The sequence below is a fragment of the Antechinus flavipes genome, chromosome 1 (genome assembly GCF_016432865.1).
Source record: "Antechinus flavipes isolate AdamAnt ecotype Samford, QLD, Australia chromosome 1, AdamAnt_v2, whole genome shotgun sequence".
Taxonomy (NCBI): domain Eukaryota; kingdom Metazoa; phylum Chordata; class Mammalia; order Dasyuromorphia; family Dasyuridae; genus Antechinus; species Antechinus flavipes.
The window spans coordinates 668,624,697-668,638,831 of record NC_067398.1 but is presented as its reverse complement, the minus strand read 5'-3'; the positions used below and the strand labels follow the sequence as shown (position 1 = coordinate 668,638,831).

Here is a 14,135-nt window from a genome sequence, read left to right as displayed (position 1 = left end):
GAGGAGGTGGAGGAAGAGGAGGGAGGAGACGGACTGCCCGCCCGGAGGCCAGGCCCCGAAGTTTCCCCTGCGCTGGGGGGAGGAGGAGGAGGAGGAGGAGCTCGGAGGAAGGCGGAGAGGCCTGCGTGGGCCAGAAGCGAGCAGCCCGAGTCTCCGGAGTGGCACGAGTGGGGGCTGAGCCCCGAAGTTTCCCGGCGCTGAAAGGAGGAGGAGGAGGAGGAGCTGAGAGGAAGGTGCAGGCGCTTGGGACTACCGGCCGGGGAGGTGCCTCTGTATATGCCCCTGCTGCTTCTGCCGCTGGCGTGATGTCCTGGGGCCGGCCTGCTCTGGCCGCCGTAGCGGGGCCGCTGGCCCGGGGGACGGGTCGCACGCACTGCTAGCGCCGGCCCCAGCTCCGACCCCGCTGCTTGGGAAGGTAGTGCCGCCGCAGCCGCTGCTCGCCCCCCCCCCCCCTTTTTTTTTTTCTCCGGGAGCCCTTGCCGGCTGGGGAACCGGCCCGACCAGTTCTGCCTTCGGCCGGGACCCGCGGAAAGTTGTTGCCAAACTTTGCCTGTCTCCGGGCCCGCCGCAGGGCCCCCAGCGCCCCGGCCGGCCCCGCCCCGCTCCGCGCCCCGGGAGCGGCGGCTGTTTCGGGGGCGCAGCCTGATGCTCTTCGGGGGCGCCCCCCAGCGCCGGGCTCGCGCCGCCTGCTAGTTCCCCGCCTCCCCTTCTCCCGCACCCCCGAGCCCGGGACCCTCCTCTCCCCTCCCTGGAGGGGAGAATGGCTATGGTGACCGGCGGCTGGGGCGGCCCCAACGGGGACACGAACGGAGTGGAGAAGGGCGGCTACCCCCGCACGTCGGAAGAGGACTCGGCCTCGCCCCAGGGCGGCGGCAGCGACCCGGAGCCGGGCGACGAAGACAAGCCCGGGCTCCAGGTGGACTGCGTGGTCTGCGGGGACAAGTCCAGCGGCAAACATTACGGCGTCTTCACCTGCGAGGGCTGTAAGAGTTTTTTCAAGCGGAGCATCCGGCGGAACCTCAGCTACACCTGCAGGTATGGGAGGGTGGGGAGAGGAGCGAGGCGAAGCCGGAGGCGCAGCCGCAGCCCCGGAGCTGAGGCAGGGGGCGGCATGTGGAAGGTGCCCAGAGCCCTGGGTTCAAATTCCAGCTCACGCGCCCCACGGTCTCTGGGCGATCTTGAGCAAGTCGCTTCCCCTCTCGGGGCCTATCGTTTCCCCATCAGTAAAATGAAATACTTGGATTAGATCTCTAGCTCTTGTCACATGAAACCTCGAAAGCTCCGAGGCTTCCTCCTCCTCTGGGCTCGCCCAGGCCCGGCTGACCCCGAGGCTGCAGTCTCACCTTGGGAAGACCACGGGACTGGCAGTTGGGTGGCCTGCGTTTGGCCTTAGGAGCTGGCTGGCTGTTTTTGGACAAGTCACTTCTCCTTGAGCCTCAGTTTCCCCCTTCCTTAATTTGGAGATAGTCCCTCGCCTGTCTCATAAACTTGCTGTCGTGATAGAAATGATAGAAAAGATCCATAGACACGAGAGCATTTTCGTAAAGTATAAAATGCTGTCTAAATGTAGGGCATTATCACCAGCTCTACATTTGCTTCCCCTTTAACCCCTTTCTTCCCCCTGACCTTTCATCTTTGACCCTCTTGCCCTCTCCTTCTATCGCTGTTTTCTCTGCCCTCGTTTAACCTTCTTCTTCTGCCCTCCAGGGCCTCTGAAACCTGGCATGGTGGGGGGGAGGGGGGAATGGAGTCTTTGAGGCTGTGACCTCTGGCCTGGGCTGGGGAAGCAGGCCTTCCCTTCCTAGGGCCAGTGGGCTGGAGGAGCCATCTGGGGGAGGCGGTGGCTGGAGGCAGTGATTGAAAACTGACTGGCCAGAGAGACCACAAGCCCTCTTGCCTCCCTCTCCAGACACCGAGTTAGGGACCTCTGGCCTCCTCTTTCTCATCTCTTCCCCCTTCCTCCCCCAACCCTTTTTCTTATTTTTATAAAGCCAAGTATTTAGAGGGCCCCACGTGGCATTTAGAACTTAGACTCCCTTAGAACACAGAACCTTCTGGCCATTGTCTTCCCTTGGGCTGGTTTCCAGAGTAAATCGCCTTTTCCCCCCAAAGCTGCAGCCTCTTCACGGGGAGCAGGGTGCCCTGAGCTGGTTGGGGGCCTGGAAGTGGGAGAGCCGGGCTAACTGGGGAGTAGAGTTTGGGTCCTGCCCTTCTTTGGGTTTTCCAGCCTGAGGTTTTCCTTCCCTTCCCCCCAGCCCCTCCCACAAAAAAAAATACCAACTTGAACTGGGTCTTAATTCAATCCCAAAAGTATTGAACCACAATGACCATCTCTAATCAAAGGTATTAATACAACCAGTAACTAGTGCTTCTTTAGTAGGGGAGATTGTCCCTTTTGGGGGGGGGAGGGGAATCCAGAACTATTTTATGAAACTCGAGGTGAAGAAATGCCTTTTACTGTTGGGGAGCTGTTGCTTTTGGCTTTGAAGGGTCTGGGGGCTTGGAGAGCTTTGGGGATATTCCCAGGGCCCTGCCAGCAGGCCTTCTTGAATTCTAGGCCAGTTCTGCAAATTCCCTGCTGGAGAGGTGAAATAAGACATATTTTCTGCCCTTAAGAGATCCTAGGATCCACAGGGGGCCCTCGAGGTGTCTGAGCAGGGGAGGGGGGTGTGTGTGTGCCAGATTCCTGCTCTCCAGAGAGCCTCCCTTCCCCTTCCCCCCTCCCCCATCCCGCTAGGCTGCTGCCCACGAGCTGGTATACCTGCCCTGGCCTAGGGGCAGGAAATCACAGGAAACCCCTTCTTCTGTGGGCTCAGGGTCAGAGCTCAGCCTGCGAAGGCGGCTGTTCCTGCTTGGAGGTGTCGGATTGTCCTTGTTGTTTTTTGAGAGGAGTCCCGGTGATGTTTTGTTTTGCTTTGTTGTTGTTGTTTTGGTGGTTTAAAGTGTTTTAAGTTCTCCGCCCCCACGGAGAGAAGCTGGAGGTGCTTTTCTGTGGTTTCTGGCCAAGGGGTTGGGGGGCTGGTAGAAAGGGAGAGAAAGAGCAAAGCAGACGATGCTCCAGAGGCACCTGAAGAAGGGCCGACTCCGGCCCCACCCCCAGCCAGCCCACCTCTCTCCCCAAGGCCCGAGGGCCTACGCCGGCACTTAGTGGGGCCCAGCCTCAGGTGGGCCAGGCTTCCTCTGCCCCTGCAGGGGCACGTTGTGGGGGGAGGCGGGGAGAAGTCTCCTCCAGTGCCTGCCCTGCCCTCCCCTCCCCAAAAGGGGAAATAAACCATTTCTCGCTGCACTTAATTGTCCTTACCACCTGTTTTTTGGCAGCCGCCTCCAACCAGCCCACAGTTGTTGGCAAGGAGGGGCGGGCAGGCTCAGCTCGCTGCAGGCCTGCTAATTGGGAGGTGAGCAGGGCCCCCCACACCGGCCTCTGGCTTTCCTGGGCCCCCGCAAGCTCGAGGCTTTCCTGAGACCAAGGCGCTGCGCCGGGGGTGGGGGTTCCGAGCCGGCCCGGCCCCGGCCCTGGCAGGGCCCGGGCAGCTTCTGAGCCGGGAGAGGACGGCTAGTTTCTGCAGCCGCGGGTAATTGGGCCGCGCAGGCCTGGAAGCAGTGACCTTGGCCTCATTATCCGGAAGCTCTAACCATTGGTCAGGAGCCCAGGTGTTCCAGGGACATTAATGATCCTCCCCTCCCCCTCCCCCAGCCCGCCCAGCTGGGGGCCCTGGCAGCCCTTGTCCCCGAGAGTGCCCTTGGCCCCTTCCTTGCAGACAAAAGGCTGGGATTTTCCCTGCCCGGTTCGGGCCGGACCGAGGCATCTTCTCAGCTGGAACCTTTCCATGCTGCTGACCTCATCCTGGGAGGAAGCGGCCGCTGCTGGTGACCTTGGACAAGTCGGGGGCCCAGGGTGGGCTTAAGATGGGGGAAGGGACCTGTGGGCAGGGGCCACTCGCCTGGACTCTAAGACAGTGGCCATCTTGTTCCTTCCCACTCGGTTCCTGACCTTGTCATTATGGGACTGGGACAACTCATCTCTTCTAGGTCTCAGTTTCCCCAAGATGAGTCTTCAGATAGAGGATTTCTGGTGGGCCCTCCCAGCTCTGATCTCCTGGGTTCTAAGTCCCCTCCCAGCCCTGACCTCCTGGGTTCTAAGGGCCTTCCCAGCCCTGACCTGGGTTCTAAGTCCCCTCCCAGCCCTGACATTCCATGTTCTAAGGGCCCTCCCAGCTCTGATCTCCTGTGTTCTAAGGGCGCTCCCAGCCCTGACCTCCTGGGTTCTAAGGACCCTCCCAGTCCTGACCTCCTGGGTTCTAGGGGCCCTCCCAGCCCTGATATTTCATACTCTGGGAACCTCCTATCTCTGATATTCCATGTTCTGGGAGCTCTCCCAGCCCTGACACTCCCTGTTCTAAGACCCCTCCCAGCTGTGACATTCCTTGTACTAAGAGCCCTCCCATCTCTGACATCCTGGGTTCTGGTTTTCTTAGCACCAAAGTCCTTCTGGGCCAAAAATCATAGTAATTTATTTCTGGGATTGAAGTTATCAATGATTGAATTATTGTTACTATTTTTTGTTAGTGTGGGACTTAGACTAATGGTTCCCAACCCCAGGAACCTAGACAAGGGATCACCATCAGTGAAAGATCTTTCTGAGAGCAATATTTCTCTCCCTTCAGGAGAGGGAGAATGAGGGGGGGGGTCTCCCCCTGCCAGGACCCTTGCAGGCCTTCCGGTCCTGGAGATCCTGTAAGTCTGGACTAGTTTGGGCTCCTCAGTCCCTTTCAGATCCTTGGGACCGGCCGCGGTCCCGCCCCTCCGGCTTGTGCCTGTGGGGTCTCCCAGTCTGGAGTCTCGTAGGCTGCCCTGGCTTCCTTCCCCGAGCTGAGGACCAGCTGGGCTCCTTTGCCAAGCCTCCTCCCCCGTCACTGCTCCCTTTGTCTTGGCCCACTGACTCTCTCTCTGACCTTGAACTTTGAGGGCCAGAGCCCAGCTCTGCCAGGCCTCTCCCAAGTTTATTGATGTGCCCTTTATTCTTGTAGGGTCCTTGGCATTCTCCACGGGTCATTCCCATTTCTGTCACACTGGGAGGCTTTCAAGGTTCTTTCTTCAGTCATCCCATGAGATGTAGGGCAGTAAAAAAAAAACAAAAAACAAAAAAAAAACCTATTTTCCAGATGGGGCTACTGAGGCTTGGAGAGCCAGGTCTGGCTCCCGCTGTGCCATGCCTGTCCCCGAGCCCTTTCTCCTTGACAAGGGGTTCTTTGATTTTCGCCCCTTCCCCCCAGGCCCCCAGCGTTGGCCGGAGGCCACTGCAAACAACCCTCTTAGTGGCAGATCCCTGACTCCAGAGATTAGGGAGCGATAGGCCCGAGGTAAAGCTCCTCAGATCCTGCCCCAGCCGGTGGCCCTTGGCTTTGGTGGTGGGGGGAGCCGTGTTTCTTGGCCTTTTCCAGGCCCCAGGAAACTGCATTTTTATTTTTATTTTGGGGGGATCGAGGAGAGGGAGTAAGGAGTTAACAGACGAACGGTAGGGTCGGAACAGAGTCCGTGAGGAATGGTAACTTCTCAGCCCGGCCTCCTACCTTTCTGACTCTAGCTTGATTAGAGTCTGGGGTCACCTACGGGGCGAGTTAAGGGGGTTCCCCGCATTCTAGCCATAGTCCCCCCCACTTCTGACTTGCCTTGGGTACGTCGGGATCTGGAAGTGGACGGGAGGGGCAGAGAGGGTTGGAGGTCTAGGTTCTAGAACTGTGGGGAGAGAACTGATAGGTTCCTTAGAAACTAGCGTATCTAATGGTTCTCAGCTTCAGGTCCTAAAACTGAAAAAAAAATGATAACTATTTCAGTGTAATTGGTTTCCTTGGTAATGCTGTGTATTTTAATTTGTGCCTTTAAACACAGTATTCTGAGAAGGATTCCCATCACCTTCACCATGGAGCCACGGGGATCCAGGGCACAAAAAATCCAGCCCTTGAGTGAATCCAACCCGCACATTTTACAGAGGCACACACTGAGGCCCAGGCCGGCGAACCGGTTTGGACCGTGAGGGTCACACGGAAGAAGCTGAAGTAGGATTTGAATCCCGGATCTCTGCTGGCAAATTTGGAGCAGCTGGAAGGAAGGGAAGGCAGGGCACTGGCCGGGGACCCAGCAGGGGCCCAAGTCCCTGAAGGTTCTGCGGTAGCTGGCAATACCTCATGCTTAGAACCTAGAATATCAGACCTAGAAAGATCTGAGAAACTGGGCCAATCTTCTCATTTTACAGAGAAAGAAAGTGGCTCTTGGAGTCGCGGGCCAGGAGTTGTAGTAATGCAACTAGAATGTGACATGGCGAGCCCCGGGTCCTGCTCTCCTGGAGCCGGGCCCGCTGTGCTGCTTCTCCCAAGTCGGAGTCTGCTCTGGGACTTGGGGGACTCGAGGGAGCTGTAGGCCGAGGGGTGAGATCGCCCATGGGCGAGAAGGAATTCCAGGCCGAAGCTTACCGGGACAAGGGGCGTTTCTCTGGCAGGTCGACCTCTGCTAGGCGGCTCACAGCTATTCTCTCATTTGATCCTCACCACAGCCTTTGGATAATCGAAATTATCCTCCCCATATTACAGATGAGGAAACTGAGGCAGACAGGCGAAGGGTCCAGGGTGACAGTGAGGGTCTGCATCAGATTTGAACTCATGAATCCCAAGTCTGGGGGCAGCTAGGTGGGGCAGTGGGGAGAGCACCAGCCCTGAAGGCAGGAGGACCCGAGTTCAAATCTGGCCTCGGACACTTAACACTTCCTGGCTGAATGACCCTGGGCAAGTCACTTACCCCCAATTGCTCCAGCCAAAAATAAATTAAATTAAATTAAATTAACCCAAGTCTGATGTGATACCAAGTGTGTCACCTGGGCAGAATAAAAGGTATAGGTATGGGAGTGTCATCCGCCTGGAGGGGGAAGCTGAAAGCACGGAAGAGGATGCTCCCCAAGGGAGAAGGGGTCCCGGGCAGAGCCTTGGGGCGTTAGGAAGATGAGGAAGCGGGTTCAGCCGGGATGGGACGAGGAGAAGGGGGCTCTGAGGTTGGAGGGGAGGCTTTGCGGTGGGAGGGGTTGCCACCAGCCACGAGCAGCGTAGGGGGCCGAGGAAGGCGAGTCCAGAGAATGGAGCACGTCTGTGACCTTGGGGAGAGCAGGGGCAGAGGCCGTGTTCCAGAGGCCCGGATGAGGAAGGAGGAGATGTCCTCCAGTGCCCCTCCACTTTCCTCTGCACCCTGTGGGGGATCTGTCAGCCACTGAATTCTCCATCCACCCTATTTATATCTCCATCCTGGGTCACTGCTCAGGGGAATGAGCTCCATTTCTTTTTTCCCTCTGTGGGAAGTAGGACAGGCTTCTGTTTGTCCTAAAACTCCCTCTTTTATCCTGGAGAGTGGGACCCAGCCCTCTCTTCTTTCTTCCTCTGCCTTTTCAGCTGCGGGCAAAGCAGAGAGGAAGAGGTAAGATAAAAATAGCCGAGACCCTCCCTCACCCTGCCCCTTCTGCCCGAGACCTCCCCCGAGCTCCGCCCTCTCCGGCCATGCTCCCACACCTGAGGTTCAGGTCGGTCACCCAGCCACAAACACCGTGAAACACCTACTGTGTGCCGCCCAGGATGCCAGGAAGGAACCCCCAGGTTGTCCTACTGAGAGTGCGGGCGCTTTGAGGGCAGGTGGGGGCGGCCCTTTCTGCTCTCCCTACGCTGGGTAGAGTGTGGGGGCCGCTCCCCGGGTGCCAGAACCGCGGGCTGCCCTCGAGCCGCAGTCCCTGGCTCTGTCCCTGGCCCACCCGCCACGGGAGGAGCCTAAGGGACGGAGCGGGCCAGGTGCCCTTCTCTCCCAGGTGAGGGAACAGGTCCAGAGGTTAAGTGGCCGAGGTCGGGTTACTAGGAAGGCTTGGAGAAGGCCTTGAACTTGGCTTTTCCGAGTTGGAAGAGCAGTGCTCTTCCCTGCTCCTCTCCCCCACCCCGCTTTGAGCTGATGTCTCTGCCTGAGCAGAGTGGTCCCTGGGTGGCTCAGGCCTGCAAACGCTTTGGGCCCTAGGCCCGTGCGAAGGGGCTCCTTGACTCCCCAGAGGAGATTTTCCTCCCCCCACAGGGATTGTTCTCCCAGCAGGTCCCTTGGGCCCAGGGTGCAGGATACAAGGACGGAGGCTGTTCCAAGCAGAGGGGAAGCCTCTAGGCCTTTGGATCCGTCCCCTCTGAGACCTGGGACTTGTTGGGGCCGGAGGGCTGACCCTGCCCTGAGGCAGCCGCTCTGTCCTTGCCCGGCCCAGCCGACGGGGAGGCAGACTTCGCAGCCGCAGCCAGGGCACTCCGGGACAGGGGCGGCTCCGAAAAGCCCGTCCACAAAAATTATGTCCTCGATGCCTTTCTCCGGGGCCGCTTCTGGCCTCCAGAGCTGGGCTTACTTGTGGCTCCCGCGGGACGACAGCGCGGAACGTAGGAGGCCTGCGATGGCCGCCGGGCTGCCCGGGGCTAGCCGGGGTCACCCTCTGAGCTGCAAGGGGCTTCGGAGGGCAGGGGCTCCGGCTGCCTCTGCCCCCCACCCCCTCCCACATACACGTGACAGATAGGAAAACTGGAGGCCAGAAAGCAGGGGAGGAGGACTTTTTAGAATGGTGGGTAAGGGAAATGAGACCCGGGGGGAGAAGGGGAGTGACAAAGCTGGGATTTGTACCCGGGTCTCAGCCCCAGTCGGATCTCCCCCTGCTCTAGAGAGGAGGGACCTGGCCACAGGCAGACAGTGAGTTAATCTCAGAGATCAGATGAGGGTCCAGGCTGTGTCCCCCTCCCCACCATTCAGCAGAACCAATAAAGGAGTTCATTTGACTCGCCTGGTGTTCACTCATAATAGTTTGGCAGGGGCCTGGGTAATAGTATTATCCCCATTTTACAGATGGGGACAGCAGCCACTGAGGCTCAGAAAGGAAGCCAGGGAGTCTGGGGTTCTTCCCATATTTCCAGTCTTTGGTCTGGATGTTGACCTTGGCACGTACTCCACCCCTCCAGGTCCAACCGAGACTGCCAGATCGACCAGCACCACCGGAACCAGTGCCAGTACTGCCGTTTAAAAAAGTGCTTCCGGGTCGGCATGAGAAAGGAAGGTAAGACAGAGCAGGAGCCCGCTCTCAGCCCTTCCCCAGGGAGTGGCCTGGACCGCCTTCGGAAGCCTGGGCTTCACCACCCGTCTGGAGTCCAGGGGAGGTTGGAGGGGCTCGGCCCAGAATCGCCCGCGGCCTGAGTTCTCAGCCGGGCCCTGGGATCAGCTCCTGCCCACTGTGTCATCCTGAGGGTGGGGGGTTAGTTTGGGGCTGGGGGGGAGCACGAGGGGGCTTTCCTGGCCCTCCCTGGGGCCTTAGCCTGGGCCTGCAGACCAGGAGTCTGACTTCCGGGGTGATCCCGGCCCCTCCCCAGCAGGAGTCTGGTCCTTCCTGGCTGAGGGTCCTCCCCATCCCCAGGCTCTCCAGTTCCCCCCTCCATCTAGAGCAGGAGGGCCAGGGCCGCCCGGGGCCTTGGGGCTCCCTCCCTCCTCCCCTGGTCACCCTGCCCAGGTCGCTCTGACCTTCCCACCTCTAGACGGGGCGGTTCCTTTGCTGTTTGTTTTTTTCTTACAAGGGCCCTTTATTCCCTCCCTCTTCTTCCACCCCAGTGTTTGCCCAGGGCAGGAGGGCACGGTGCCCTCCCAGCTGGCTACCTGGCTGCTCCTGGTCAGGACATACTGACTCGGGCTCCGCAGAGGGGTCTAGAAGGGCAGCTCGGAGCCTGGGGAGCACCCTGGGGCCGGGCCCGCTCCTGCAGCCGGGGTTTGGGAGCCAGAGAAAGCGCCAGACCCGGCCCGGAAAACCCGGGTTCGGTTCTGCCTCCGCCCTTCCCCGGCCTCGGTTTCCTCATTTGGGCAGTGCTGGTGCTGGGAGTCTGAGTGCTCAGCTCCCAGAGTATCTAGGCCTCCTTCCCTTGTTGAAGCTCTGTGGCCCTGTTCTGGGCCAGACTTCAGAGGCTGAGGGAGCAGTGTGTCCCTCCCCTCCCGCCGCCCCTGAGCCCGGGGCTTTGGTCTCGGGCTCTCCCAGCCCCCCGGACTGGAGGGAAAGGCCGGACTAGCAGTGGCCCTCCTTCTGGCCCGCTGGGCCCCACTGACCCACGGAATTCCCACCCTTCCCTCTGAGCAGACCCAGACTGGGCTTGTCCTTTCCCTTCAGTGGCCAGCTGTGGCCCCAAGGCCTGGGGGGGGCGGGCCTGCAGACCTCTGGGCTGGGGAAGGTTGGCCTTGACCCTGGCCCCTGGCCGGGCCAGCTGAGGCAGGGTCTGTGACACTGGGCTAGGTCATTTCCTCCCCCTTCTCCTGTTAACCGCTCTCTAAAGTGAGACCATGGCCCTAACTGGGGATGTAAGCTCTCTAGATCTCCAGGCGTCCTCCTCCGAGTCCAACCCCAGAAATCCCATGGAGCACTAGGTGCTGCGGCTCCCCCGGCCCCCTCCCTGCCAGGAGAGAACGGCTCCCTATTTCTGCTTCCTGTGGGTCCCCGAGTCCCCACGGCAGGGCCCGGCGGGTGTGTCTCGCCTGGTTCCTGCTCGGCTCTCCAGGGCCTTCCTGCCGAAGCCTGGAAGCTTCTGTCCCTCGGGCCCTCTGGGGGGGGTGGGCCGGCCCGCGCTTTCTCTCCCCCTCCCCCTCCCCAGCTGCCGTTCTGGCCCCTGGGTGTGGGCTGGGCTGTCTCCGCCGGGATGGGGGAAGAGGGGGCAAGCACGTGGACCTGCCATTGTGGGGTTGGGAGCCCCGGAGAGGGGAAAGAGACCCAGTCCGGAGGCCGAGGTTCTCATTCTGGTCCCGGCCCGCCTCCAAGTCGCCGTGATCCCCCTTTATCTCCGGCTGGGCCAGTTTCCTTCCCTGAGATGAAGGGGATTGGGATGAGGCGATCGCTATCGCTCCAGACCCAGCCGGCGATAAATCGTTCTTGGGCCCCCCAGGACCCGGGAGGAAAATGGGGACGAGTGCTCCTCCCCTCCCTCGCCCCCTGCTTGGGGTTGTCCCCAGTCCAGGCCCGGCCTTCCCTGCCCTCCAGCCGCCGGCTCTGTTCCCGGGGACTGCCTGGGATTCTTTCTGTGCTTCTCTGTCCTCCGGAGCCCTTCCCGGTCCCAGGCCAGGGACAGATAATTGCCCTGGTCCCCCCCAGGGCTCCGAGGGGGAGGAGCGAGCCGCCCGGTGTCTCTGGGCTGCAGCTGTGTGGGCTGGCCCGGCCTGTTTCTCTTTTGTTCAGCTAACGCATGTGCGAGTGTTTATCTGGCTGGCTGGAGGAGGTACGGGGGCAGGTCCCCCCGGCTTCCATGTGTGTGGGGAGGGCTGGGGCTGCTGTGCCAACGGGCGGCTGGGTGGCTGCCGGGGGCCCTGCCTTCTGACTCCTCCCCAGACCCTTCCTTCCTCCCGGGCCCCTGGCGGGTGAGCCAGCCTGCTCTCCCAGTACTGGTGCAGTCCCGGGGGTCTTACATGTGGGTGGGGATGGGGGGCACTGAATGGAAATTCACATCACTTGTTCTAATGCCGTTGTTTTTCCTTCTCCCCGTCTGCCCCTATCTGGTTTCTCTCTTTCTCTCCTGCTCCCTTCATCCCCATCCACTCATCTTTATCCCCCCATCTTCTTAATTTTTCAATTTTATCTTTTCTACTTTTTCTTTCTCCTCTTTTCTTTCTGGTTATCTTTCTGTCTCTTCCTCTCCCTGTCTGTCTGTCTGTCTCTCTCTCTCCCTCTCCCCCCTTTTCCTCTCCCTCTCTCCTTTCTCTCCCTCTCCTCTCTCTCTTTGACTCTCTGTCTCTTTTTTCCTCTCCTTTCTCTCCTTCTTTCTCCTTTCTCTCTCTCTCTCTCCCCCTTTTTCTCTCTATCTCTTTGTCTCTTTCCCTCTCCTTTCCCTCTCTCTCCCTCCTTCTTTCTCTCTCTCTTTTTGTCTCTGTCTCTCTCTATCTTTTTGTCTCTCTCCCTCTCCTCCCTGTCCTTTCTCTCTTTCCCTTTTTGTCTCTCTCCTGTCCTCCCTGTCCTTTCTCTCTTTCTCTCCTTTTTGTCTCTCTCCCTGTCCTCCCTGTCCTTTCTCTCTTTCTCTCCCTTTTTGTCTCTCCCTATCTCTGTGTCTTTCCCTCTCCTTTCTCTCTCTCTCCCTCCTTCTCTCTCTCTCTTTTTGTCTCTCTTTCTGTCTCTCTCCCTCTCTCTATCTTTTTGTCTCTCTCCCTCTCCTCCCTGTCCTTTCTCTCTCTTTCTCTCCCTTTTTGTCTCTCCCTATCTCTGTGTCTTTCCCTCTCCATTCTCTTCCTCTCTGTCTCTCCCCACCTATTCTCACCTCCCTCCCTCCCCCTTTTCCTCCTGATGCCGTTCCCCTCCCTCCCGTTTTCTCCTCTCTCCCCCCAGCGGTACAGCGGGGCCGGATCCCCCACACGCACTCGGGGGGCAGCCCCACAACCCTGGCCGGAGGAGGGGGTGGGGAGTACTTCAATGGGCAGCCGGTGTCGGAGCTGATCTCGCAGCTGCTCCGGGCGGAGCCGTACCCCGCAGCCCGCTACGGCTCCCAGTACGCCCAGCAGCAGGGCAGCGTCATGGGCATCGACAACATCTGCGAGCTGGCCGCCCGCCTCCTCTTCAGCACCGTGGAGTGGGCCCGGAACATCCCCTTCTTCCCCGAGCTGCCCGTGGCCGACCAGGTGGCCCTGCTGAGGCTCAGCTGGAGCGAGCTCTTCGTCCTCAACGCCGCCCAGTCCGCCCTTCCCCTGCACATGGCCCCCCTGCTGGCCGCCGCCGGCTTCCACGCGGCGCCCATGGCCGCTGACCGCGTGGTCTCCTTCATGGACCAGATCCGGGTCTTTCAGGAGCAGGTGGACAAGCTCAACCGGCTGCAGGTGGACTCTGCAGAGTACAGCTGTCTCAAGGCCATCGCCCTCTTCACGCCAGGTGGGTGGGCCGCCCTCTCCCCGGCTCGGGCCCCTCCCCACCCGGGGGGTCCCTTGTAGCCTGCATCCAAGAGCCCTCCGTGCCCTGGGGATTCCAGACCCTCCTATACCTTCTCCCTCTTTCTTGGGGATGGGGGCGGGCAGCACTCTGTGGTCGGGGGCTGGCGGGATCCCCCTTGGGGTGAGGGGATGTCTGCCTGGGCGGGGGCGGGGGGCTCCAGGCCGGCAGCTGACGGCCCCCTGTCCCTGGCAGATGCCTGCGGCCTCTCGGACCCGGCGCACGTGGAGAGCCTGCAGGAGAAAGCCCAGGTGGCCCTGACGGAGTACGTGCGCGCCCAGTACCCCTCGCAGCCGCAGCGCTTCGGCCGCCTGCTCCTCCGGCTGCCCGCCCTGAGGGCCGTGCCCGCCGCCCTCATCTCCCAGCTCTTCTTCATGCGCCTCGTGGGCAAGACGCCCATCGAGACGCTCATCCGGGACATGCTGCTGTCTGGCAGCACTTTCAACTGGCCCTACGCCGCTGGGCAGTAGGGGGCCGGCCAGGCCGAACCCAGGCCCCTGTCTGTCGGGGGACGCGGCCTCTGCCCTTCGCATGTTGGGACCAGCGCAGAGGGCCGGGCTCCCTCCTCGACCCGGGGGCCGGATGGACCTTTAGGACTCGGTTATTTTTTAGAAGGCAAATGAAATCACTTTGCCCTTTTTGTTTGTTCGTTTTTTTTTTTTTTTTTAATGACAACATAAAACCAAAAAGACCCTCCCTCCCCGGCCTGGGACTCCAGAGACGCTCTCCCTGCCCGTCGGTGCCCTCCGTCCGTCTGCGCCCAGGAGCCAGCGCGCCTGTGAAGCTCCCGGGGTGGGGAAGCCCGCCGGGCGGGGGCCCGCCTGCTCTCACCCCTTCCTTGTCTCCCCAGATGCATGTCCTGGGCCATATCCCAGAGCTACCGAGGCGGCACAGGGAGGCCGGCTTCTCCTGGCAGACCCCGGGGGCTGAGGCGAGGGGGGCAGCGGGGGCAGGGCTTGCCCCGCCTCCTCCCTTCTGCTCCCAGGCTGGGGGGCGGCCCCGGCCAGGGAGGCACGAGTATGTATAATTTAGATTGATTCTCTAAAAATATAATCCTCGCTGGACACTACAAAATGAATGACCTAAAGCCAATAAAGATGTTTCTTACCACAGGGGTGACTCCGTCATTGTGGGGAGGGGGGCAGAGGCCTCC

General features: G+C 60.4%; 1 protein-coding gene across 1 annotated transcript; it reads left to right on the top strand.

The window, feature by feature from the left end:
• Positions 1-680: 680 nt before the first annotated feature.
• On the top strand, positions 681-14,094 carry NR2F6 (nuclear receptor subfamily 2 group F member 6). The gene is made up of 4 exons (XM_051972106.1): positions 681-1,035; positions 9,009-9,103; positions 12,389-12,925; positions 13,178-14,094. Exons 1-4 carry the CDS (start codon positions 761-763, stop codon positions 13,450-13,452), a joined length of 1,182 nt encoding a protein of 393 aa, XP_051828066.1. The 5' UTR covers positions 681-760; the 3' UTR covers positions 13,453-14,094.
• Positions 14,095-14,135: the final 41 nt, after the last annotated feature.

What these genes read in the sequence shown, in the direction of transcription:
- NR2F6 (XM_051972106.1), top strand. Translation starts at nt 761, where the DNA reads ATGGCTATGGTGACCGGCGGCTGGGGCGGCCCCAACGGGGACACGAAC. An exon ending in AACCTCAGCTACACCTGCAG is followed by an intron (nt 1,036 to 9,008) that starts GTATGGGAGGGT and finishes CCACCCCTCCAG; the next exon opens with GTCCAACCGAGACTGCCAGA. An exon ending in CATCGCCCTCTTCACGCCAG is followed by an intron (nt 12,926 to 13,177) that starts GTGGGTGGGCCG and finishes TGTCCCTGGCAG; the next exon opens with ATGCCTGCGGCCTCTCGGAC.